Raw genomic sequence first — 25,884 nt, 5'->3', positions numbered from 1 at the left:
CGTGTAGCATGGACGGTAAACACAAACGCGGAAATAGCGTGAGTCGGCAGGATAGCCATGCGTATTATTTTTAACTTCCTCCGAGCGAGAGCAAGAGTTGACACAAATAAACTCGCGTTCTAACAACACAAACCCAAAATAGGTGAGTACTCACGAGTAGTAAGCGCAGCGTCGGAACCAGCAGGGGCGAACTCAATGACTGAGTGATGTGATGAGCCCAGGCCTTTATGTGATGAGCCGTGATCTTTTTTATAGTCTAAAGCAAATTGTGAAATCGTTGCAAATCTGGACATTTTTCTGGGAACATTGGCTTTCGTTTTCTGGCCCAGCCAGAAATCATGTTTTGTAAAGGTTGACTGGTGGACAACTTATAAATCTTAATTGCTTCTCCTCTAGTGTTTTCTCCTGATTGTTCAGGGATGCTGTTCAGCTGAAATGTCCATTTCCACTTGTATCTTTCCTGATCTAGACACAAATCCCGCAGCGCTGTGTTAACTTTCTGTAACATGTCCACTTGCTCCTGTAAGATAACGATGTCTTCCCTTATTTCTTAATGACAACCACTTTAGTGTTTTCCTTAAGTTGCCACTTGAAAGCCTGGATATGCTCGCTTTGGGAATCTGCCTCTGGATGGCGTTAAGAACAACACTGTTAGAAATTTTATTTTTACCTTCCTCGGGTTCGGGCGTTTAAACGGATCAAGTTTTTACCAATTTCCTCATCCTCGTTCATCCACTCAATGTCTTCCTCACAGCTTTGTTTAACCGTGGCTAATAAATTATCTGTGGTTGTTGCTAGTTCCAGCCATAATCAACTTGTTTAATTAGAGAAAATTTATTTAACTAATTGTTCTCAGTTTATACATTTAAATGGGGACGACTTTAAAGTAAAGTTTGGTGTTCCACACGGTTCTGTTTTAGGCCTACATGCTTCGACTGCATAACAATTCATAAGCATAGTATAAGTTTTCACTGTTATGCTGATGACACAATAAAAGCCAGATGAGTGTCACCAGCTTAATAAAGTTGAGCAATGTGTGAAGGACATTAGATATAGGAGGCTAATTAACTCTTTCTGCTTAATTTTAACAAGAGAGAAGTTCTGCTAATAGGACTATATGGAGCCAGAAGTAGTTTCTAATGACACAGTAACTCTGGATGGCCTTTCTGTTTCAGTAAAAGATCTTGATGTGATTATAGATTCCAATCTTTCATTTGAAGCTCATTTATATAATTATACTAGGATAGCATTCTTTCACCTCAGAAATATTGCCAAGATAAGGAATATATTGTCATTAAAAGATGCAGAAAAACTAGTTCATGCTTTTATCACGTCTAGGTTGGATTATTGTAACGCCTTACTGTCTGGTTGTTCAACTAGGTGCATAAATAAGCTTCAGCTAGTCCAGAATGCAGCAGCGAGAGTCCTCACTAGAACCAGAAGATATGAGCACATCACCCCTATCTTATCTTCACTTCATTGGCTCCCTGTGAAATTTTGCATTGATTTTAAAAAACTACTTTTGACATATAAAGCATTAAATGGTCTCGCATTGCAGTATCTAAATGAACTGCTAGTGTCTTACAATCCGCCACGCCTACTTCGATCAAATGATGCAGGTTGCTTGTCAGTACCAAGTATTATGAAAACTAAAGCTGGGGGCAGAGCTTTTTTTTACAAAGCCCCAAAGTTATGGAATAGAAGTCTTCCAATTAGTGTTCGGGACTCAGACACAGTCTGAGGCTATTTAATCAAGCATTTTTATAAATAGATCAACGTAAAGGAGCAGATCTGGGGGACTCATGGTCGTAGAGTATTAGGTGAACTGGTATGTTTAGATGCTGTCTTCCTAACTCTCGTGGAACACTCAGGTTTGTTGACGGTGGAGTGACTGGTTGCTTTACATCCCAGGGAGCCCATAAACAAGGAGTCGAAAAATAACCATTAGTAGGACTAGAAACAGGCTCTTTACTAGTTACCTAATGAAGCTCAAATATTTAGTTAACTAGTAGAAGGCAAAATCGCCACTAGTAGCACTAGCTGATGTTGTGAGCTTTATGTACTCTACAACTATAAAACCTGTGCTAGATGCAAACATATGGTTTATTGTATACCATTTTTCTGTTTTTCTGTTTGTTGCAAGTTCTTCTCAGGTCACCAACCCTGCCAGGAATTTTCCTACGCACCCTAATGATTAAAAATTAAAAATTAAAAACCCTAACAACTAAAAAGTTTGTTTGTGGTGTGAGGCTCAGATACTCTATAGCTGCATCAGGGGGAAAAAACTGAGCAGATTGCAGACTTGAAATTATCTTCTTAGTGTGTCATCACACTGTTTTAATTTGATTCTTTAGAGAGACCACTCTCTGCTCACACACTTGACACTGGGAAAACACCAGCGTGATCTAGTCAGGGTACAGCTTGCTCAACTCGCAATTACAGTAAGTGCTTTGCAAATCGGTGCAAAGGTTTAACCCCATAAATGGTGCACCATAATCACCACCACTACATCTTGTTGTGCACATTTGAAATCAATAAGGGGAGTCAGTAGTCATCTTATGGCTAAAGTGGGCAGTAGCGGTGCGACAAATAATTGACATAGTTGATAGAATTTACCAAATTAGTTGCTAACGAATTTAATTGTTGATTAGCTGGTACCGTCATTACAGATGTATACTTACTGGAATGAAGGAAACAATAGCAGAATAACAAGACAAAAACCGTTGTGGGAGCATTTCACTCTTAATTCAGCCAAGTACAACCGCTAGCATCATGAAACAAAGACTTTGGGCTGGCGGGGTGTGAACACATGCCACTCAGTAAAGGGAGTGTCTGTGTGTTGCAGTGAGATGCGTCCTCACTAAGACTTTTTTAAGTGAATTACACACACACATTTTTATTTGTAAATCATTGCTGCTACTCAGGAATGTTAAATGTTTATTGTTTCTCCTCCCACTACCTCAACTCATACCTCATTAGTACAAAAGTACTGAAACGTGTTACGTTGTTGTTTGTCACTCTGTAGCTCTTTGTTTGCACATCTGCACGTGCACTTAGTTGTATGTTGTCTATTGTTGTCTCTTTTTTGTATAGAAGTAGTTTTAGGTTAACTTAAAAAATAAAAAATGTAAATCTGTCATATCTGAGCTAGTCAGCTAATTGGGTCTCTTAATTTGCTAGCTGGTTCCGATAGTGTTGTGGTGTTAATTTATGTTAGATTTATGTTCTGCCGGAGTCCCTGCTTACACTCTGCACTAAACATACATTCACCTTATACATGACGTGACTGTGACCATACCTAACTGTTATCTCTCCTACTCTAGTCTTGTCTTCTCTCTTTCTCTCTCTTCTCTCTCTCTCTCTCTCTCTCTCTGTCCTGAGCTGCCAGTGATCCAGACCCCCTCTGTCCTCTGGACCTGTCTGACTTGTCCTGGTGTCCCTCTTCTGGTTGGAGATCTCGTCACATGGACGCCCCGTGTGGTCTGTCTGGGATGCATGTGGTGACTGGGGACGGTTCCACTTTACCATGAAGACGGTCCTGTCCTCGGCTGATGCAGACAGCTGTTTTCTAAAGACTCGTGACTGCAGTCGCTCCATATTTCAGAACTGGACTCCACATTAACTTAAACACAAATGTTTCATACAAGTTTCTGACCACTTATAAAGCAGTTATTAGCAGATTACATACTAATGACATGTGAGGAGCGGATAGAAATTGTGTGTTGATGTCTGGTGAACAGTAACCGGGTCATTGCAGCATATTTCAATGCAAGACACCCTATGAGACCACATATCTCCCATGCTACAGTTAGCAAACTGCTAATAACTGCTTTATAAGTGGTCAGAAACTTGTAAATAACTAATGACAGAATAAAGTTACGTTAAAACCAAACACACCATTGTTTTTCTTGTGAAATTCCCAATCAGTTTGATGTGTCACATGACCCACTTTCTATTGAAAAAACAAAAGTTGGTGGAAACACCAATCAGCCTAATCTGCACGTCTTTGGACTGTGGGAGGAAACCGTAGTACCTGAAGGAAACCCACAAAGCATTGAGAAAGCGTGCAAACTCTACACATAGAATAAAGGGGGGAGGCGAACCCTCAACCCTGGAGGTACAAGTCCAAAGTGGTAACCACTACATGACCAGTTTCTGAACCTGATTATTTTAATAAACTTATCCTCTGCAGCAGAGGTAGCAGTTGGTCTTTCTTACCTGAGACAGTCTTCATGGAACTCAGTTTCTTTATAGTGTTTGATGATTTTGGTGACCTTTACTTGGGGATACATTCAAAATCCTTTCTTATAATATGAATTTGTATAGAAGTTGTAGTAGCACTACATCTCCTCTTTTCCTTTTTCATAAACACTTGGATCTGATATAAGGTTGTCTTCCATGCTGTCCTCTCAATTACAGTGCACTTGACTCAGGGTCCAAATGGAAAACATTGAATTTGAGTAGAGAATGACAGACTCAGCGTCAGCAGAATAACACACTCCAGGCTGTTTAATGCTATAGGATTCTTCTAGGATGTTTAGATAAATGAAGAAGAAACAGGATTATGCCTGAGCTATAAGAGTGGAGCCTGATGTGGTCTTCTGGTTTTGTAGCACATCCAGCTCAAAATGTAACGTATTGGGTGTTCTCAGATGCTTTTCTAGGATTGTAAGAGTGCATATTTCAGCTATAGTTTTTGTACCATTCTACTGTATGTAGAATAGAGACTGGTGGATGTGAAAATCCCAGGAGCTCATCAGTTTCTAAACACAAACTGATGTCCTATATCTGTATGATTTATCTGCATTGTGCTGCTGCCACATGGAGACCTCCATACATTTTCAGGTGTGTATGTTTTCCTAATAAACTGGATAGCTAGTTCTATAGATTTTATACCAGCTCTGTTAAAGGTTTTTAAATTGAACTAGAAAACACATGTATGTACACATGTATATTGTTCATTCTGTTATTGTTGTTAAATATGACTCACAGATACTGGCCTATTTTTTATCTAATAAAGTTTTAGAGTCTTGGTGTCTTCTTTTAAAATTTTATTTCATTGGTGAGTGTTGCAGCATGTTTTAAACAGGGGATAAAAGCCTGCCTTCCTTCCTTTGATTACAGCCTGTTTCAATAAAAGTGCTTGAAACAGCTCACATGTGACTCAGATAATTTCACAGTATATATATATATATATATATATATATATATATATATATATATATATATATCCTTTTTTCGATATTCTGTTAATCCACATTTTTATAAAAAATGTTGTATCAGGAAGAAATCAGGATATGTAATTACACTAAAAGGCTTTGAAGCATTGCTTTATTTTGCACAAAATAAGGATGTTGCTTCCAAAAATGTTTAAATAAAAAGCTGTGCAAAAAGTATAATATAAATGTGTTTATGCATAATTTCCCCTGGCTGTATATATAATTGTAACAGATGATCAGTGACTGGCATGTACCCAAACTTTTTTCGCTCTTTGCTGATTGCAGCACAGCAGCAAATAAAAGCATTGGATTTATAACATTAATACATGAACTAGTCGATTATATCATGGACACTTTCTATCAGTGATGAAGAAGAAGAATTTAGTTTTTCAGAACTTACCAGCAATCAAAAGGACAAAAAAGATCTAGTGGGGAAAAAAGCTAGAGTTCAAATTTAAAGCGCTATAATGAGCAGCTACTGTACACACTCTTTAAGGTTCTTTAATTAACCCTAATAAAGAGAGATCAGAAAGTGGTTTTGATAGGCAACAACATGATATATAATGTATAAAAGTATAAATGTGTGTTTTTTCAGTTTGTCCTAAATGGCCAGCCCATAGGTGAATCTCCCTGCATTACATGAGGAAGAAACCTCCAGAGGACTCAGAAGGGAGCCCGTGCTCGAGGGTGATGAGGATTAACAGCACTGTGTCTCAAGCACACTCCAGTCTCTGTCTGATCACTGGAGCCAAAACAGGACCTTTTGGACATCCAATGTTCAGTAAAAGTGGATAAAGCTGGGAAGGACTATTCAACCTTCCTCACTACCTCTTTATTTTCTAGAAGATACTTATAATAACCCATGGGAACATGTTTTTCCAAATACAGAAAGTTAAAGATTCTTATATCAATAATTTGTTGTTATTGGTTGTTATATTAATAATTATTTAAAATTGAGCTGTAAAATGACTAAGAACACAAATAAAGAATTCTAGGACTCATAGTTATCGTTACTGGCATCTCTAAAAATCAGCCTTCATTTGGTTTACCTGAAGGATATAGTTAGCCTTAAATAAGGAAGTAAAATAGCAGGAAATACATATTCCTAGATATTTGAGAGCATCTTAAGATAACAAGGTCAGGCAATGATTCATGTCTGAGTCTGAGTTTACCCATAATAATGTTATAGAACTGCACACTAGTTATAGGATATTTAACCCACAACACGAGGTCATGGGCATATAATGATCTCTGATCTCCTAATGCTAATGAGGGGGTAGACAGACCTACTGTATCATCAGTGTCTCACTAAAACTCTGAGAAAATGAAACTCACCAACTCCTTTATGCTGCCTGCAGGTTTCACTCTGACGCTGACGAGACAATGTAAATTTACACACAGAAATAAGAGAGAATTACTCACCAGATTTTCCTCAGTGTAGTCGTCTAAGCAGTGGCGAGCTCTGTCACGCTTTAAACACGAAACAAGCACAGCCTAAAAGATTACATACTGTACTGTAAACTGCACAAAAGAAATGAACACATACAGTATTATTAAGGCAACACAAAATGTATTCCAGTCAGTCTTTTTACATGTATATAAGGGTGTGATACTCTGCTGCTGGAATTATCCTTAGGTAGAAATCAAAACTGCTTTTCCTATACACATTTTATTTATATATATATATATATATATATATATATATATATATATATATACACACACACACACACACACACACTGTAAGGTATAAGGTTTATACTGAGGTACTCTAAAGCTGCATCAGGGGAAAGAAAACTGAGCAGATTGCAGACTTAAAATTAAATATGTTCTCAGTGTGTCTTTGCAACTTTCGAATCACTTCATCAGACTGTTTTAATTTGATTCTTCAGAGAGAGACCAGTCTCTGCTTACACACTGGTCACTGGGAAAACACAGGCGGTTTGACCCAGTGTGATCAAGTCAGGAAACAGCTCGCTTAACACGCAATGAAGTGCTGTACAAGCGGGTGTAAAAGTTTAACCCCATAACTGGAGCACCGTTATCACCTCCACTACAGCTTCTCACGCGTGCTTGGAATCGGTAGTGACTTCATTGCTGAAGTGGGACTGATGGGGTGCTACAAACAATTAACACAATTGACTGATGTCATTGACCAAGTTAAATGCCAATGAATTAAATTTCCTGGTAACATTACAGATCAATTTTTAGTTAACTGTGAATGAGCTGACATACAACTTAAGGGAAAAAACTTCAAAGAAACAAAAAGCAATGTGGGAGTACTTTACTCTTAACTCAGCCAAAGACAGCCGTTAGTATCAGGAATCAAAGACTTTGGGCTGGTGGGTGTGGTCAAGTGCCAGTCAAGGGAGTGTCTCTGTGTTGTAGTGAGACACATTTTTAATTGCAGTTCTTCTCACTAAGACTTTAAGTAAATCACACACACACACACACCTCTTGAGAAGGGCTTGGCTAGTATAATTAGTATAATTAGTAAATAACCAAACTTGCCTACAGTAAACACATCAAATCAATCACTACTGCACATCCTTATTTCCCCTTAGTTTGTTTTTTCAGAAATGCAGAAAAAAAACACCAAAAAAATAGCAAAGGAAATACCTGAAAAGGTCAAGAAGAAGAGTGGGTTTAAAACAATGGATTCCTTCAATCCCAGCCATTTCTGGTCCTTGCATTCTGATTGGCTAGGAATATTCACTTCCTCAAAAGTTCATTTAAAGCTACAGACTGATGAAGACGGTCCTGGCCTTGGCTGATGCAGACAGCTGTTCTCTAATGACATGTGAATGCAGACTTTTACTAAATAACACTTCACAATAAAATTAAAAGTTTAACAATTCAATTTTATTTGTATAGCACTTTTAACAATTGTCGCAAAGCAGCTTTATACAATCAAAAGAATTATTATAAGTGTGTGTGAATCAGAATAATCAGATCGTCCCTGATGAACGAGCCGAGGGTGACGGTGCTGAGGGAAAAACTCCCTGAGATGGTAATAGGAAGAAACCTTTAGAGGAACCAGACTCAACAGGGAACCCATTCAAGGATTCAAGGATTCAAGAAGCTTTATTGTCATAACAGCACACTTCCATGTTCTGGTACGAAATTAGGACCCAGGTCCCGTTTAAGCCACAGAGATAGCATGGTAGTGTAAATATGAGGGTGTAAATATGTATATACATTAATATTAATAAGAGCAGTCAGAGATATATTATGCAGGAAATTGGACATAAACTGTACATAGTGTATTGCACATTTTCAGAGGCTGTATTGCACACATTGTATATTCGACTTATAGGGTTATATATATGTATTGCACCATAGAGTTATATATTACACTAAGAGTTTGATTGTGTTTAATGGGAGAGGACCTACAGAGCACAGCTAGAGTTCAGCAGTCTAATTGCTTCAGGGTAAAAGCTGTTTTTGAGCCTGGTGGTCTTGCACTGAAGGCTCCTCAGCCTTCTGCCCGAGGAAAGAGGTTGAAATAGAGCATGTGCAGGGTGGGTGGAGTCCTTAATAATGCGGAGGGCTCTTCCTCTGCATCCTGCAGTGTACAGTTCAGTGATAGAGGGGAGCCTGCTCCCCACTATCCTCTGTGCAGCCTTAACTACTCTCTGCAGGGCTTTCTTCTCAGCTACGGTGCTATTGCCATGCCACACAGTGATGTAGGAGCTGATGATTCTTTCAACCGCTCCTCGATAGAAGTCTTCCAAGCCCAGCTCGTTTTAACTTCCTAAGGAAGTAGAGGCGCTGGTGGGCCTTTTTAATCAGGCCCGAGGTGTTGATGCTCCAGTTTAAGTCCTTAGCTATATGGACGCCTAGATACTTAAAGCTGAAGACCACTTCCACAGCTGCTCCATCAATGTGTAGGGGGAGAGGAGTTCGCTTGTCCTTTCTGAAGTCCACCACCATCTCTTTGGTCTTTTTTACATTGATGCAGAGGTTATTTTCCCTACACCACTGTACCAGTTGTTCTACCTCCTCTCTGTAATAAGATTCATCATTGTCAGTGATGTGTCCCACTACTGCTGTGTCATCTGCGAATTTGACTATATGACAGCTGGAGTGTCTCACTATGCAGTCATACGTCAACAGAGTGAACAGGAGGGGGCTCAGCACACAACCTTGAGGCGAGCCTGTGCTGATGGTGATGGTGGAGGAGATGGTGTCATGGATCCCGACAGTTTGAGATCTGTTGGTCAGGAAGTCTAGGACCCAGTTCCCTACTGAAGGGCTTAAGCCAAGAGAGGAAAGCTTTAGAATTAATGTCTGTGGAGAGATGGTGTTGAAGGCAGAGGAAAAGTCTAGGAAAAGCAGGCGGACGTAGGAATTCTTATTCTCCAGGTGTGTAAGGGCTGTATGGATCACTGATGAGATGGCGTCATCTGCAGAGCGATTTGTCTTGTACGCATACTGATGGGGGTCTACAGTGGCATCAATGGGGGCTTTGATGTGAGTCATGACTCATCCTCATCTGGGTGATAACGGATAGCAGGGATTGATCTGCAGTCAACAATAAACACAAACTCCCATAAACACAGCAAAATAGTACTGAAATTACAACACATTTAGATTGTAAAATCCAGAACATCAACCAAAATGAAATAAAGTGAAAAAAAAACTGTAATGCGTTCGACCCATGTTGCACAGGTGGCACCATAAAGCACGGGCACGAGGCGATATCTTACGGGGAAAAGGGTAATTTATTTTTAAAAATGGGGAAGGAAAGGGTTAAAATAGCGAGGATGGAACGAAAAGGGCAGGACTGGTGGGCAGTGCCCCGCTGGCATGCAAGCACAGGCTGGTGAGCGGTGGACAGCAGAGTGGCAGCGTGGGCTCGTGTGGACAGCAGCTCCTGCCTCCGGCGGATAGCCGGACCGACCCCTCTCAGCTCTCTCCATCTCTCCATCTCTCTGAGAAGTCCTGGATCATTAGTGGCAATGGCTTACCACCTGTGCCTAATTCCACGCCCCAGCTCCTTCACACACCTGCAGATAGAGGAGGCCGCCTATCTAGTGGGCCTCGGAGTGAGCGAGGAGCGATATTGATTTGGGCGCACGATGTGACAACAACTAATAGCAGTTATAGTAATTAAAGTAGTTATAATTTGTGGGGGCCTCCGAGTGGCGCAGTGGTAAAGTGCTCGTCCTATCATCCGGAGATCGCTGGTTCGGTTCCCGGGTGATGCTGTAACCTCTCACATCCAGAGGCCTCCAGAGACTTAAATTGGTCGAGCTCTCTCAGCGGGGAGGGATGAGAGGTATTAGTGCTCTTACATTAATTGCACAGCTCTACACCATTTGGGGCGTCTGCGAGCTCGCGCACGAGGAGGGAGGAGATAGCGCTGGCCTCTGAGTGTGTGACGCTGCCCCCAAGGATGCGTGAGCAAGCAGTTCGAAAAAAAAAAAAAAGAGGTCAACTGGTGTCACGTGGTTCAGAGGAAACGCGTGACAGCCCCCGCCTCCTGGCTGGATGGAGGTAAGTAGCCTTAATGTGGGAGCCTGACACGAAAAAAAAGAAAAAAAGATGGCGTGAGCAAAAACATATCGTGTACATGCGTGCCGTTTCAGAGTCAGATAAAAGTCACTTGTAATCATGAATGTGAACCATCAAATCCGATCCGACCAAAAAAAAGTAACTGAGCAAAGTGGCCTGTAATGGAAGGACGTGTGTCAGTGGAGCAAAATAACTGATTAAACAAACATATAAATCACAATCTGTTGATTATAAATGGTGTCTGTGGAACTGTTGCATAAAAGCAATATTACACTCAAGGCTGCGCTGTTGTGATGAATATCAGCACGGCTGTGATATCTTCAGTACTGCATCACAGGAGTACAATGCAGATATGAATATAAACCTGGACACTTCCCTTTTAATCCATTGCAATCAAAGCACACCAAAGATATGAAATAAAGATTTTTTGAGTTTAGTTTTAATTCTCATAAAGTTTAAAATAATATAGAACCCAGGAGTCTCAACTCAACCTGAATACACACACACACACACACAAAACACAACAAACAACAAATGGAATAATAAGAAGAGGAATAAGAAGATTATTACTTTTATTAAGACTAATAATAGGTATGATAAAATAATAAAATAAATACAATGGTCACCATTGGCCTTCACAGTCCCTAGTTGGACTACAGAGGTTCCTAGATCGATGAAAATGATTATTACAGAACATCTTGGGCTTTAAACTTGTCTACAGAGACATCTAGTGGACAAAACAACTAATCAACTAATGCAGGTGGTTAAGGTACCGACAATATTTTGTTGACTGTTTTGTCCGCTAGATGGAGCTGTTTAGATGTGTTTAAATTATGTCTTCTTTTTCATACGAGTTTCGTTGAATTAGACAGAATTATTTATCAAATTTAAAGAATAAATACATACAGTAAAAACACATGTATTGTTTTATGTCAAAATATTTCACCCATTTTATCCTCAAACGTACCCACAATCGTTATCCGTGCAGTTTAAAAGCTCAGACAAGCGGCCGGGCTCTGATTTTTAGTTTTAGATCGCGTTGCTTATGGGATACGTAGTTTCCGAATAGGACTACAAAAATGTGCCAAACGGCTTTAGTGTAAATAATAGTCCAATAAAAGTTAAACGATTGACTTGTAAAAAACGCTTACTTAAAATCGTTAATTTAAAAACGTTAAAAGTATTTTAAAAAAGACACTTTTAACAGATCAAATATGATTTTATCCCTCTCTGTCAGGAATTTACTTTCTGCTTCTGTGTGACGTCATGGATTTCGTTCTCTATCGTTGTATCGCGAGATAACGAGACAAAATCGCGCATGCGCAGAATCGTTCTAATTTTTTTTGCATGGTGAGCTTCATGGTGTAGCGTCTCGCGCTGTGAGAGGAAACAATGGCGACTACGGGAACTGCGGCGACTGCGGCGGGCGGCGCGGGCGGATCAGCGGCCGGTCAGGCGGGACCCGGGGCTTCAGCGGGCAGGAAAAAGGACGGAGGGCCGTCGGCGAAGTTTTGGGAGAGCGCTGAAACGGTTTCTCAACTCGAGACGGTTCGCAACTGGATCGGAAAACACTACAAAAAGGTTAGCTGGATAATGCTAAAGCTAAACTAGCTTGTGTGGGTGGTGTCTCAAATACATTTCTAGTTTACTACGTAGGGCGCGCAAGTCATTCTCTCCATACGCGCTGTAGTGCCCTTATACGCGATCTGTAGAGCGGATTGGGATTCGGCCCGGGTTAACCGCCCTTGCACCAGGCTGTTAAACCGTTTATTCTTCTATTCAGCTGTGGAAATTAAGCTTAACTTTCCGTAAATAGTTTATATGACTGTTTAGTAGAAAAAACACGTTAATCTTAATTTAACAGTTTGGTTTAGAACTGCTAATCTGGTTAGCAGTGAGTTGAGTACTGCTTATTATGCTTTTATAAGAGTTTACTCGTAGACTTGTGTATATAGTGTAAATTATTACGTGTGCGCGTTCTTAATTTAGATTTCACTGAACTTTTGCAGAACTGATTCTTCGAGATTGGATCATATAGCGGAAAAATTCACTAGTTTATCTCAAGTCGTGTTTGTTGAATCTTTATTTTTTTAAATCGTCTTGTTCTAATAAATATCTTACAAATAAACTCCAACAAAAAACTTTATTATTCTACAGTATTTTTTAAATCCTGTTTACGTCAGGAAATGTTTTTTTCCAGTCAGTGGAGTGAATTAGCACATTGCTAACAACAACTAGGCTTTATCCATCAGTTTATCAACTTGGGTCCCGCCTCCTGAGTCGCGATTGGCTGTCAGGATCCGCTTTTCTTCTGCAATTGGTTGATATGCAAACATTGATGGAATAATAACCAATCAGTGTTTTGTAGGCATGAGATTCTGGCGAATTATAGGTCAGGAGGCGGGATTATTATTATTTTGAACATGGATGGGGAAAAATAAGAGTAACCGCAGCGCACCTGTTTTATTCAGTCAGCTCTGTTTGTGGTTCAGTCATTATTCTATAAGGTTTAAAACATAAACAATGACCCTGTAAATGTTTAGGCATCGTTGAGATGATGTAATGTCATAATGTAACAGTACTGCAGTTTATTTGATGATTTAATGTTTATATAGTTTGATATAAATCTAAATGATCCTGCTCTGGCGTTTTATCTTTGCGGTGTGTGTTCTGTGCCAGTATGTCCAGGCCGACTCTCCGTCCTGTAAATCTTTGGCCGGGCTGGTGGTTCAGCTGCTCCAGTTTCAGGAGGATGCGTTCGGCCGGAGAGTAAGCAACCCTGCCCTCACCAAACTGCCCGTAAGTCTCACACACACACACACACACTCGTGCACGTCTCTCGTGTTGAAAGCAGTCAGTAGACTCACATGGTGCGTCCACATGTGGTCGTCTGATCACGAAAAATAAAACGCGTCTTTTGTGAGATTTTGCTGTACCTCTGAGACGTGATGGTTCGCCTTTGTGTCTTTAGGCCAAAAGCTTCTTGGACTTTAAAGCAGGTGGAGCTCTGTGCCACATCCTCGGGTCTGCGTACAAGTATAAAAGTGAACAGGGATGGTGAGTCAGGATCTAAAGATAAAGAACGTGTGCTGGTGGTACAGGATTACTCTGTCAGTTACTTATCTCACTGTGTGTGTGTGTGTGTGTGTGTGTGTCTTCACTCAGGCGGCGATTCGATCTACAGAATCCATCCAGGATGGACAGAAATGTGGAGATGTTTATGAACATTGAGAAAACTCTTGCACAGGTGAGACAACCTGAGTCTTTAAAGGAAGCCTTGACTCTAATTTCCTGTGACTGACTCTTTAAATTTTCTAATAATTCTGGTACACATTTCATGGAAACATTTTTTTATTTTTATTGTGTAAATCTGCTTTGCGACAATAACAATTGTTAAAAAGTGCTATACAAATAAAATTTATTAAGTGATTGAATATAGTGTAGCATATTAAAGCTGTTAATGTGTAACCTGTCCCTTAAATAGTGTGTGTGTGTGTTTCTCCTCTGTGATGTCATATCCTGCAGAATAACTGTCTGACTCGACCAAACGTCTACATCTCATCCGACATGGACCCGAAGCAGGCCGGCAAGCTGAAGGACATCATCAAGAGACATCAGGTCAGAGACACGCCCCGTGTGTGTGCGGTGGGCTCAATCAGTGGACCCGGTTCTGGTTCTGATTCTGCACTTTTTCTGTTTGTTAGGGCTCCATCACTGAAGACAAATCCAAAGCCACACACCTCATCTGTCCATCTCCAGCTCAGACAGAGGAAGGTCAGCGCAACTCACACACACACACACAGTGACATGCTGTTTGTGCATTGTCAGATTAATCTTACACAACAATGGTGTGTGTGTGTTTTCTCTCCAGAAGAGTGGCTGCGTCCTGTTATGCGTAAAGACAAGCAGGTGCTGGTTCACTGGGGGAATTATCCAGACAGGTATGGTTCTTACACACACACACACACACACACACACACACACACACACACACACCCCTGAAGACTGTTTAAGTCTCTATGCTGCACTGTGACACTGAATTTTGTGTGTGTCGCGCATTTGAAGCAAGTAGTATTACATTTATTATAATTAAAGCAATTAATAATCAAAGGGACGTCTTGTTTACTTACACACACTAGAGCATTATTAAGACTGTGTGTGTGTGTGTGAGAGAGAGAGATTTCACCTGTTAGGGTAGGATTGTCCTGCTAGCACTATTAGCACGTCTGGACAGGTGTGTGTGAGATACTGACTGCTGAATAATGTTTAATAGGTTTAATGCACAGGTGTAACAGTGGAAAAATCACACACACACACACCAGAACTGTAGTCAGTGTGCAGTTTCTCAGTGCTGTTTTGAATTTGTCGTGTGTGTGTGTGTGTGTGTGTGTGCGTGCGCGCAGTTATGATACCTGGGTGTCCACCAGTGATGTGGACGGTGAAATTGAGGATCCTCCAAGCTCAGAGAAACCCTGGAGGGTGAGTGGGCTCACACACACACACACACACACTGACCTCTTCTTCACTTTACACTTCTCTATTCTTTTATCTGTATTATTTGTATAATTTATGATTTGGCCACGCCCCCTCCAGGTGCATGCCAAGTGGGTTCTGGACACGGACGCCTTTAACGAGTGGATGAACGAGGAGGACTATGAAGTCGACGAGAACAGGAAGCCGGTGATCTTCCGCCAGCGCATCTTCCCTAAAGAGGAGGAGGTAAACACACACACACACTCACACACACACACCATATGTAGGGTTTTATAAAGAAGGAGTAAAGCCTTCTGGGTAATCTCTGGAACATTTATATTACACTGAGCTGTGTGTGTGTGTGTAAAGCCATGTTGGAATGCGGTGTGTGTGTGTGTGTGTGTTTAATAATCGTTTGCTCAGGCCTGCATCATCCATCTCCACCACCCCCACACTCTCCCTCTGTTCTTCTTCATCCTCCTCCTCCTCCTCCTCATCTTATCGCCATGCTCTGTGTGTATGTGTGTGTGAGATCGTTCCATTCTCTCGTTCATTCTCGCATTCTCTCGCTCTTTCTCTCATCCCTCATCCCGTTGCCGTGGTTACTGATCAGTCTTCCCGTACACCTGATCGTAAGGAGCGAAAGTCTCTGGCTGGAGGGAAGAAGAGGAGGCGCTCCCCGTCCCCCCCGAGCACCCCCGCGGAGTCTCGAAAGAAGGGCAGCAAGAAAGGGTACGCACGCATGCACACACACACATCTGGTGTTAGGGAGTGTGTGGAGATCGGTTCTCACGCTCGTCTCTGCGGTTTCAGGAGCGCCGGGATTCACTGGAAGCGTCGAGGACATCGCGATGATGACGAGCAGGATGAAGATCTCACCAAGGACATGGAGGACCCGTCACCTGTTCCGGGAATGGAGGAGGTTTCTCTGCCCAAGAACGGTTAGTGCGCGCGCACACACACACACACACACGCACACGAATACACTTTATTTAACAGGTTTGAAATAAAACAGAGCTGTTGTTAAAATAATACATGAACCTGGAGGAAGAGATTTAAGCTTTAATTAGCAGTGAAACTAAAACTAAACCCTGATGTTTTTAATCCTGATGCAGTTAATCAGAAGAAGGACAGCGAGAACGCTCCGGTTAAAGGAGGGACCATGGCTGATCTGGGTAAGAGCGCCCCCTGTCTGTAGAGACCTGTACATAAACCAGCATGACTGTGTGATCAGAAATAAAAACCGTCTTCACGTTACATTGTGTGTGTGTAATAATAAACACTTTATTATAATAAAGAAAAAATCTGACCCGTCTCGCTCTCTCAGATGAACAGGAAGACGCCTCTGTGGGCTCTGCAGGGAAGGTAAGGGATTTTATCATGAGTGTGTGATGTGGTGGTGCAGTGATAAACATTATTACTGTTATCAGCAGCATGCACTGCAAATGTGTGTGTGTGTGTGTGACAGGACGATGAGGAGCAGGGTAAAGCCGAGGTGAACCGTCTGATGGACTCTGGTGAGGATAACGTGACGGAGCAGACGCACCACATCATCATCCCCAGCTACTCCGCCTGGTTCGACTACAACTCGTAAGCACTTCTGTCTCACGTTTATAAAAGTCTAATGAATTCCGTACTGCTGATGAGAAGCGACACAGAGTCCTGTATGTGTTTATCACATTTCTTTATTCCTGTTTGTTCAGGATCCATGAGATCGAGAGACGGGCCCTGCCCGAGTTCTTTAACGGGAAAAACAAGTCGAAATCCCCAGAGATGTGAGTCTCGCTTTGTCCCACATGTCTCACACATACAGTGTCTTCCACTTGTCTCTGTGGAATCTTTCCTCGGTTACACTCTGTACACGTCTCTTTATTACGTTTATTTACTACTAAAACAACTTTACAACCAGAAATACTGAATCCCAACAAATACAGAATCTTTCATTATTTATGTTTTATGTATTGATTTATTTCTCTTTATAAATTTTTTTGATAATTTCTATAACACAATCCATGTCTCTCTCTCTCTCTCATGTGTGTGTGTTTAGATATCTGGCTTATCGTAACTTCATGATCGATACGTATCGGCTGAACCCTCAGGAGTACCTCACCTCCACTTCCTGCAGGCGCAACCTCACTGGAGACGTGTGTGCCGTCATGAGGTTATTACACACACACACACACACTCACACTGGCTTTATAAGAGGAGCAATATAATATCATGCACTTAAAAATTATGAATTTAAGGACACAACAGCACAAAAGTTTGTACACCCCTTCTAACTCCATGGTCTTTCCTGATGTTTATTTCTCTCTACACTGTAAATCAATACTGAAGGCGTTTATTATCCAAACACACAATAATCTCCTCTGAACAGTTGATATTGAGATGTTTATCTGCTCCTTCTGCTCTGTAAAGCTTCATAACGGCTCTAATCTGAGGTGCTGGTTGTTAATTGGTGATTTCTGAGGCTGGTGACTCTAAATGAACTTCTCCTCTGCAGCAGAGCTCAGTTTTGGTCTTCATAAGTAGGGTTGGGTATCGTTTGGGTTTTGCAAAAGCCACAAAATGATGGTGAATGACTCAAGAATAAATTTTTATTAAACAAAATCTTTTTTTTATTTTCCTTAGTCAAATTCGCCGTCTTTGCAGTGGTAAACGGGGTCACTGTTGTAGTGCTACTATTATTAGCTGGGAAGCCATAATTGTAAACAGAATCCGTGTTACATTAGTATTTTACAAATTGTTTGACCATTTGTTAGCATGACTGCAAGATTTTCTTTTTGTAATTAACATTATATTAGCCTACGACTGACCTGCGTAAAGGCTGCTGTCGTCATCATAATCGACTCGGTTGGTATGACTGGTGCTGGGGTTCACCCACACCGATAGTGCCAGCTGTTGTCCACAAGCTGTCAAACACGGTGCCTCCCTCTGCTTTTAACTTTAATCCATGTGCTCTCAAATGTTTCATTAGATTTGATGTTTTCCCCCTTTACTGCTGTAAAACATTTGATCGCGGTGTCGGAATCCTGTCTTGTGAAATATAGCCACACTTTCGACTGTTTAGTTTCAGGCATTTTAACGAAATTGTTTAATTTAGTAAGCTAAGATAGCGGTAGACCACCTGCGGCTATCAGAGCCAGTGTAACGCTAGCTGCTGCATTCACGCGCATCTCGGATGGTCTCATTTCCTATTGATTTGTGCTTTAAATTTTTTTTTCTAATCTAATAAACGTTTAATCTACAAAAATAAAAATGGACAGTAACATTACTGCAACAATGTTTTGGATTTGTATTATCAAAGCTTTCTGAAGTTTTCAAGATTTTTTTAATTAAGGAAATAATTTATTTTTCCGATCATTTCTGACATCCAATAAATGCAGTGTTTAAATTTTACTAGCGATCATGTGTGTTAATGAATCTGATGCTTATTACAACTGCGTCATTCAATTAACAGTTCAGGCATTTAAGTGGCACCGAAATCCGCGTTCTGTTTCGGTCTGGTATATACCAGTTATATAGGTACCAGTGCCGTATTGGCACCAGTTTTCAGTACCCAACCCTATTCATGAGAGACAGTTTCACCATGGAGCTTAATGGGTTTTACAGACACACTCAATTATAATACTGTTTTTGTAGGAACTGTTCGAGAACAGATGAGCTTCATGTCTTAATATAACAACTGCATGTTATTAATAAACAAAAATCATCTCTCTCTCCCCCTGTGTGTGTGTGTGTGTGTATCAGGGTGCACGCGTTCCTGGAGCAGTGGGGTCTCATTAACTATCAGGTGGATGCAGAGAGCAGACCGATGCCCATGGGGCCTCCACCCACTCCACACTTTAACGTCCTGGCTGATACACCGTCAGGCCTCGTCCCTCTACACCATCGCCCCCCGCAGGTCAGAACACACACACACACACACACACACATTAATTAATTCATTTATTTATTTATGAGATGGACTGAATATTACCTGTTAAACAGTTAAACAGTTAAACTGAACTCAATCGTCTTTTCTTTAAATCCAGTCCTGATGTCTCGCCCAACCCGAGTAACAGTTGCATGACCTTATGTGACCTGTTGCACGTTTCTTTGGTGAATAAAGGTTTGGTTGTGTGTGTGTGTGTGTGTGTCAGGTTCCCCCGGCTCAGCAGATGCTCAACTTTCCAGAGAAAAGCAAAGATAAAGTGACAGACCTGCAGAACTTTGGCCTCAGGACAGATATGTACTCCAAGAAGATCCCTAAGGTGAGCACCAGGAACCGTCCCCTCGCATGAGTACCGTGTAACAGCGGGGGGTCAGTCCGAGGAGTTTTAGGTCTTAGGCTGGAAAGTCCCACATAATATGAGTTTAGAACAACGTGACCTGAGGAGCTGCTGCAGGTGTAACACTCTGAGTCTGACCCGTTACCGTCATCCCAGTGGAATGAAACATCTAAACGTGTGTGTGTGTGTATGTGTGTTCCAGAGTAAAGGGGGAAGCGGGACGCGAGAGTGGACCGAGCAGGAGACTCTGCTGCTGTTGGAGGTGATGTCATCGCCCCCGCATGTTTCCAACTGCCTCGTGTACTGGTTTATTTTATTTTTGGGGGTTCTAACGCGCTCCTCTCTCCCTCTCTCTCTGCTCCAGGCTCTGGAGATGTACAAGGACGACTGGAACAAGGTGTCCGAGCACGTGGGCAGCCGGACACAGGACGAGTGTATCCTTCACTTTCTGCGTCTCCCCATCGAGGACCCGTACCTGGAGAGTTCGGAGGCGTCTCTCGGACCCCTGGCCTATCAGCCCGTCCCCTTCAGCCAATCAGGAAACCCCGTCATGAGCACCGTGGCCTTCCTCGCATCCGTGGTCGATCCCAGAGTGGCTGCGGCTGCCGCTAAGGCTGCTCTCGGTGTGTGTGTGTGTGTGTGTGTGTGTGTGGTTACTATGTTATTTCTTTTTAGTTAGATAGTATAACTGTAGTTATGTACAGTAGAGGAAATCTGCATGGTTTCTAAACATCTAGCTATAACTGTACATACTCCGGCAGCGTCTGTACGTAACAGGTGATAATGGCGTTGTGTGTGTGTGTGTGTGTGCAGAGGAGTTCTCCCGTGTGAGGGAGGAGGTCCCAGCCGAGCTAGTCGAGGCTCATGTGAAGAAAGTGCAGGAGGCAGCAAAGAGCACGGGGAAGGTCGACCCCTCTTACGGCCTGGACAGCAGCGGCATCGCCGGAACGGCACCGGAGGAGCCGGAGAAATGCGGTACGGGTGGTGCTCTCCTCACCACTAGCACAGCACTGTGTGTGTGTGTGTGTGTGTGCACGTGTGTGAGAGCTGTGGCTTTATGCCTCAGAAGTGCTGGAGGGGATTTAAGCAAAGATGGTGTTTTAATTAGTTATACTAGTCGTCCCCACCAGGGGGCGGTGATGTGCAGAAACAGTTTATTCATATGTTTGAACAGTAAAATTGAGTTTAATCCTGTCGGTGTAAAACGTGTTCACGTGACCACGCGCTTAAGTGAGTTATGACTCTTTACAGTGTTAGATATTACCAGTGAGAGATTACCGGTTTGTCCATATACAATACTTTGCAAAAGTATTCGTCCCCATCCATTTCTTTATTTTAATGTAATGATTCAATGAGAGAAATAAGAAATGTTTTACTGCGACAGGCTGCAATGGGCCTAAAGATACAATTTTAAAACCCTTTGTTTATTTAACAGCCTCAGCAGCGACCTTATTTCCCTTCTCGTCTGTTCCAACTCCTCAGCATCAGCAGTTACTAATCACCTCCTGATCATCTGTCACCATCTGCACCTGTTTCTCACTGGGTCAGGACTTCAGTTAGATGATTTTATTCTTAAATGATTCACAGGTCACTGTGTGGCTTAACAAACCCCCTCCTCTGAGACTGATCAGGTACAGGGACTAGAGGGAAGATAATGAGATAAACACTGGTCAAAAATGAGAGGAAGTCCTCTAAGGCCCATACGGGTCACACTGAACTCTGCTGCATCGAGTCTCCGAGAAACTCAATAGGATAGTTTTGTGTGTATCATTAAACCTTTAATGATTTTATTTTGTTTCTCTCAGAAACCACAGAAACAGAGAAGATGGAAACAGATTCAGAGTCTCAGCAGAGAGAGAAGGTGGGCATGGTCACTCCTGCATGATGCTCATCCAACACACACACACACACACGTGTTATTAATGAATGTGGGGTTACGATTGTGTATAACAGACTTATTACTTTTCTGAGAATCTGATCAGAAGGACTTTGGAGAGTTGGTGAAACTGTACAAATATTCCTTAAATTTCGTGTGTGTGTGTGTGTGTGTGTGTGTGTGTGTGTGTGTGTGTCGTCACTGACAGTCGGAATCTAAGGACGAGACGGAGAAGACGAGTGATGCAGCTGAGAAACCAGCAGAAGGAGAGAAGATAAAGAGCGAGACACCTGAAAAAGCTGAGGGTGAGGAAGAGGAGGGTGACGCAGGAGACACAACTGAAGCGAGCACAGCTGATGGTAACACACACACACACACACACACACACACTTTTATTGAGAATGTGACACCTGTCACATTTTTTCGTGCAGTTTTTTTCGTGGCAGTTTATTTTTTTACATACGTTTTAATTCTAAACAATCAAAAACAATTTAATTTACTAATTTTATGACACAAACTCGTCTAAATTCCCATATAAAATATCCTACTGTATAGATGTTCTCTTACTGTAGAGAGTAAAAACAGAGCGACCGTAGAGGAAATCACGTCCTGTGACGGTGAATTATTACCGTATTCACCCTACAATACTGAGACCACAGAAAACACACTCACATGAGTTACAGTACACACAGAGGCATCATGGGTATTTGACATTCTCACACTGCGGGACACTCAGCAGTACAGTACAGTAAACAGGTTCACCTTTACACCTTTTTGTTGTTTTTTTTAAAGGGTGATGTATTTAGCCGAGTTTAAAATGAAATTAAAGTGTTTGGGGGTCGACTGTACCCTGATGACTGTGTGTGTGTGTGTGTGTGTGTGTAAATTCGCTGTTGGTGTTTTGACTTCAGAGAAGGACAAGGAGGAGTCGATGGAGGTGACGGAGGGAGTGAAGGAGGGAGAGGAGACATCGACGGAGGAGGGCAAGAAGAAGCTGGAGCTCGATATCGGAGAGGGCAACATCGCCACCGCTGCGGCTGCTGCGCTCGCCTCCGCTGCCACCAAGGCTAAGGTAACACACACAGACACACACACACACACACACGTATAAGAGTTTAGAAACATCAGAAACTATCCCTTTGTTAAAGCATCTTGCAGAATAAAGTGGAAGGTTAATGACTGTAACTCCAGCTCATGACGCTGTGCTGCCTGTCTAAAAGAGGTTAGAGCACCACCTGTAGGATTTCAGAGGAACTGTACCGTCAGTCTTTCGGCTGGTCGAGGGGTCGCCACAGCGGACCGTCTGATCCACACAACACCTCGGCACAGGTCCTGATGAAAAACCATGTAGGGAACATTAAGATGAGACTAATTAGATGCTTCATAATCCAGGCCTTGGTTATGTCGTGATGTCAGATTATTTTTAAGGTTTGGTACCAAGAATAGTCTTTAATTTTAAATGTGTGTCATCAATAATAAAACTCATCCTGATGGGCACATGTTGGACCATTGTGGGATTTTTTGTGATGTTTTGAGACTAATTAGCAACGGTGTGCAAATATACAGGTAGTCCTCGAGTTACGAATTTCCACAGATATGAACAGAACACAGTTGTACTTGTGTAGCTCACGTGTATTGTAAAAAAAAATAAATAAAAACCCACTTTAAGCAGCGTGTACAGCAGTGCCACTGAGATTAGGGGCTCGTCTTGTTCTTTCAGTCACTGTTCATGGTACAAACATGGTTTTTCCTGCTGTATCACACACACGTCAGTGCTGCGCGCAAAGAGACAGATCCGTGTCGGTCAGATCATAAATATATACATGTAGTCAAAGGATTATTTCAATTACTGCATAGTTCTGTTTATAAACCTTTACCACTGCGGTGCTTTAGTAGTACCTGGAATATCGTGCAGCACTAGAACACACACACACACACACGATTAGAACACACCTCAGTGTCTGTGGCTCTTGTCGTTCAGCACTTGGCCGCAGTGGAGGAGAGGAAGATCAAGTCTCTGGTGGCTCTGCTGGTGGAGACGCAGATGAAGAAGCTGGAGATTAAACTGCGGCACTTCGAGGAGCTGGAGACCATCATGGACCGCGAGAAGGAGGCGGTGAGGCATAAACTCCACCTCCACTCACTGTTTCAGCTTGGGACATATCTCTCTCTCTCTCTCTCTCTGACCTGCTCGTTTGCGCCCCCTACAGCTGGAGTTGCAGAGGCAGCAGTTGCTGACGGAGAGACAGGCGTTCCACATGGAGCAGCTGAAGTACGCAGAGATGAAAGCTCGCCAGCAGATGGAGCAGCAGGCGGCGGCAGCGGCGGCCGCGGCTCAGCATGGACAGCTAGCCCCGCCTCCTCACCACGGAGGTCCACAGTCTGGACATGGAGCTCCGCCTCCTCCTCACGGTGCCCCACCCCCACCCCATATCCCCCCTCCAGGTCTGCACCCTGGGTCTGGATATCCTTCACTGCACCACCCCATGGGGCCCCACCATCCTCCACAGACAGGTCAGCACACACACACACACACACACACACACACACACACACACACACACACACCTGCAGCATGTCATTCTGTTCTCACTATACACTTCAGGTTCAGTTTACCCAGAACGCATTGTATGTGTGTGTGTGTGTGTGTGTGTGTAGGGCCGATGGTTGGACCCGGAGGTCAGCCCATGCCTGGCCGTATGATGCCCGGCGCGCCCCCTGGTGCGATGCCCGTAGCTCCGCCCGGCGCCATGCCACCCATGATGGGCCCCAGACACCCCGGAGCCCCGAACGGCATGTGTGAGTGTTTACTGCCGAGTGCTGCGCTCTGATTGGTCGGAAGATGTTGATTGATTTTCTGATCAGAGTGTCTGAGTGTCAAAATGTAAATAAGGGGAACGATGACGTTACACCAGATAGACCTGACAGGAAGTGATGTAATGACGTGTGTAAACAGGATCCTAACCGTCTCTCTCTCTCCCCCACAGATCCTGGCCCCCCTCCTCCTGCTCCTTCTGCACAGCCTGATGGGATGCCCCCGGCGACATCACTTCCTGTTCGCCCTCCTGAAAATTAACACTCTCACACACTCGGTTTTTTTCCCACAGCTCCTGATATAGACCTGCTCTCACACCTTTACTGACTATACACACACACACACACGCACACACACTGTTCTCACATCTCACCTGGCTGTGTGTGTGGTGATAATGTGACTGGTGTGTGTGTGTGTGTGTGTGTGTGTGTCTCTCTCTCACACACAGACCTTGCGCTACTGATACTCACTCAACACTGTTAACTTGTGGCTGGGAAACAGTTTCCACCTCTGCTGCGTGTGTGTGTGTGTGTGTGTGAGACACATTCATGTTGAGCTTCCTTTCCTTCTTATCTCTTAGAATCTACCTCTGCTGGACCTGTGTGTGTGTGTTTGGCCTTTAGAGCTAGATAGTTCTGCTTTACTCTACCTCTGTCTCCACTACCTCCTCTGTCTCTCTTCCCCTTCTGCTTTTTTTTTTCTCTGCTTAGTTTCCTGTCTCTCTCTCTCTCTCTCCCTCTCTCTCCCTCTCTCTCTCCCTCTCTCTCTCTCTCTCTCTCTCTCTCTCTCTCTTCCTCTCTCTCTTCCTCTCTCTGCCCGTGTGACTGCTGCATTACTGCTGTGTGGAGGTTGTTTTTTCATCCTCCTTTTCCTCAGGTGATCACATTTCCGATGTTGTATCTCTCTCTTTCTCTCTCACTCACACTCGCTCACACACGCGCACACACACACTTGTGTAGAGCCTCCACACTGTACTGTTCTGTAACACAGGAGCTGTCTCTCTCTCTCTCTCTCTCTCTCTCTGCTTTATGGCTATATATGAGTTTAAGCTTGATGATGATGATGTATTTTTAAGAGAATAAACTTTGTCTAGACGCCTCTGTTCCTGGCACATTGAGCTTTTTAACGTGTACGTGGTACTGAAACCCTGAAATAAACTGCTGTGGCCCTTTTTACATGCACACGTCTCTACTTTATCTATCTCGCACACACACACACACACACACACGTTAGTCCGTCTTCGAGATCATGATGGCATCCCTGCTAGTGTGGCTAGATGTTTCTATGGCAACAGAGGAACGATGTGTCTGGAGGTGGTGGTGTTGGAGAAGGCTGTTCCTATTCTGAGGAAGGAATGTTAGAGAAGCAGGTGTGTGTGTGTGTGTGTGTGTGTGTGTGTAAATTGATGGGGTGTAGTGCGTTTAGCTGACGCCCCCTTCTATAGAGAGGCGTTTAAACGAGCTTTAGAGTCTCGATCGGGAGCACATTCTTACTCAGAGCGCCATCTGGTGCATGTAGTGCAAACCTGTCACTTTATTTTAGTGGATTTAATTAAAGACTGTACAAATAAAGACCATCAACACACACACACACACACATTCAGAGATGATAAAAGAAATAGCAGAGTATAAATTTCTCTCTGTGCAGAGATGTGAGATGGAAACGTGCGCACACACACACACACACACGCACAGCAGTTAAACCAAAATCTTG

The 25,884-nt window shown here is 42.8% G+C and overlaps 1 protein-coding gene across 1 annotated transcript; it reads left to right on the top strand.

Moving 5' to 3' along the window:
- The first annotated feature begins 12,081 nt into the window (after window positions 1-12,081).
- smarcc1a (SWI/SNF related, matrix associated, actin dependent regulator of chromatin, subfamily c, member 1a) lies at window positions 12,082-25,352 on the top strand. The gene is made up of 28 exons (XM_053490652.1): window positions 12,082-12,317; window positions 13,416-13,535; window positions 13,708-13,793; window positions 13,902-13,983; window positions 14,262-14,354; window positions 14,441-14,510; window positions 14,608-14,677; window positions 15,140-15,215; window positions 15,330-15,455; window positions 15,823-15,941; window positions 16,023-16,150; window positions 16,325-16,384; window positions 16,537-16,574; window positions 16,678-16,799; window positions 16,913-16,984; window positions 17,257-17,370; window positions 18,960-19,113; window positions 19,352-19,462; window positions 19,683-19,742; window positions 19,845-20,103; window positions 20,294-20,455; window positions 21,286-21,341; window positions 21,565-21,715; window positions 22,268-22,428; window positions 23,338-23,472; window positions 23,567-23,870; window positions 24,015-24,155; window positions 24,344-25,352. The coding sequence occupies exons 1-28, from the start codon at window positions 12,129-12,131 to the stop codon at window positions 24,430-24,432; spliced, it is 3,348 nt and encodes a 1,115-aa protein (XP_053346627.1). The 5' UTR covers window positions 12,082-12,128; the 3' UTR covers window positions 24,433-25,352.
- Window positions 25,353-25,884: the final 532 nt, after the last annotated feature.

Source organism: Clarias gariepinus, unplaced genomic scaffold (genome assembly GCF_024256425.1).
Source record: "Clarias gariepinus isolate MV-2021 ecotype Netherlands unplaced genomic scaffold, CGAR_prim_01v2 scaffold_30, whole genome shotgun sequence".
Taxonomy (NCBI): domain Eukaryota; kingdom Metazoa; phylum Chordata; class Actinopteri; order Siluriformes; family Clariidae; genus Clarias; species Clarias gariepinus.
Note: the sequence above shows the minus strand (reverse complement) of the source record. Positions and strands in the feature narration are given on the sequence as shown.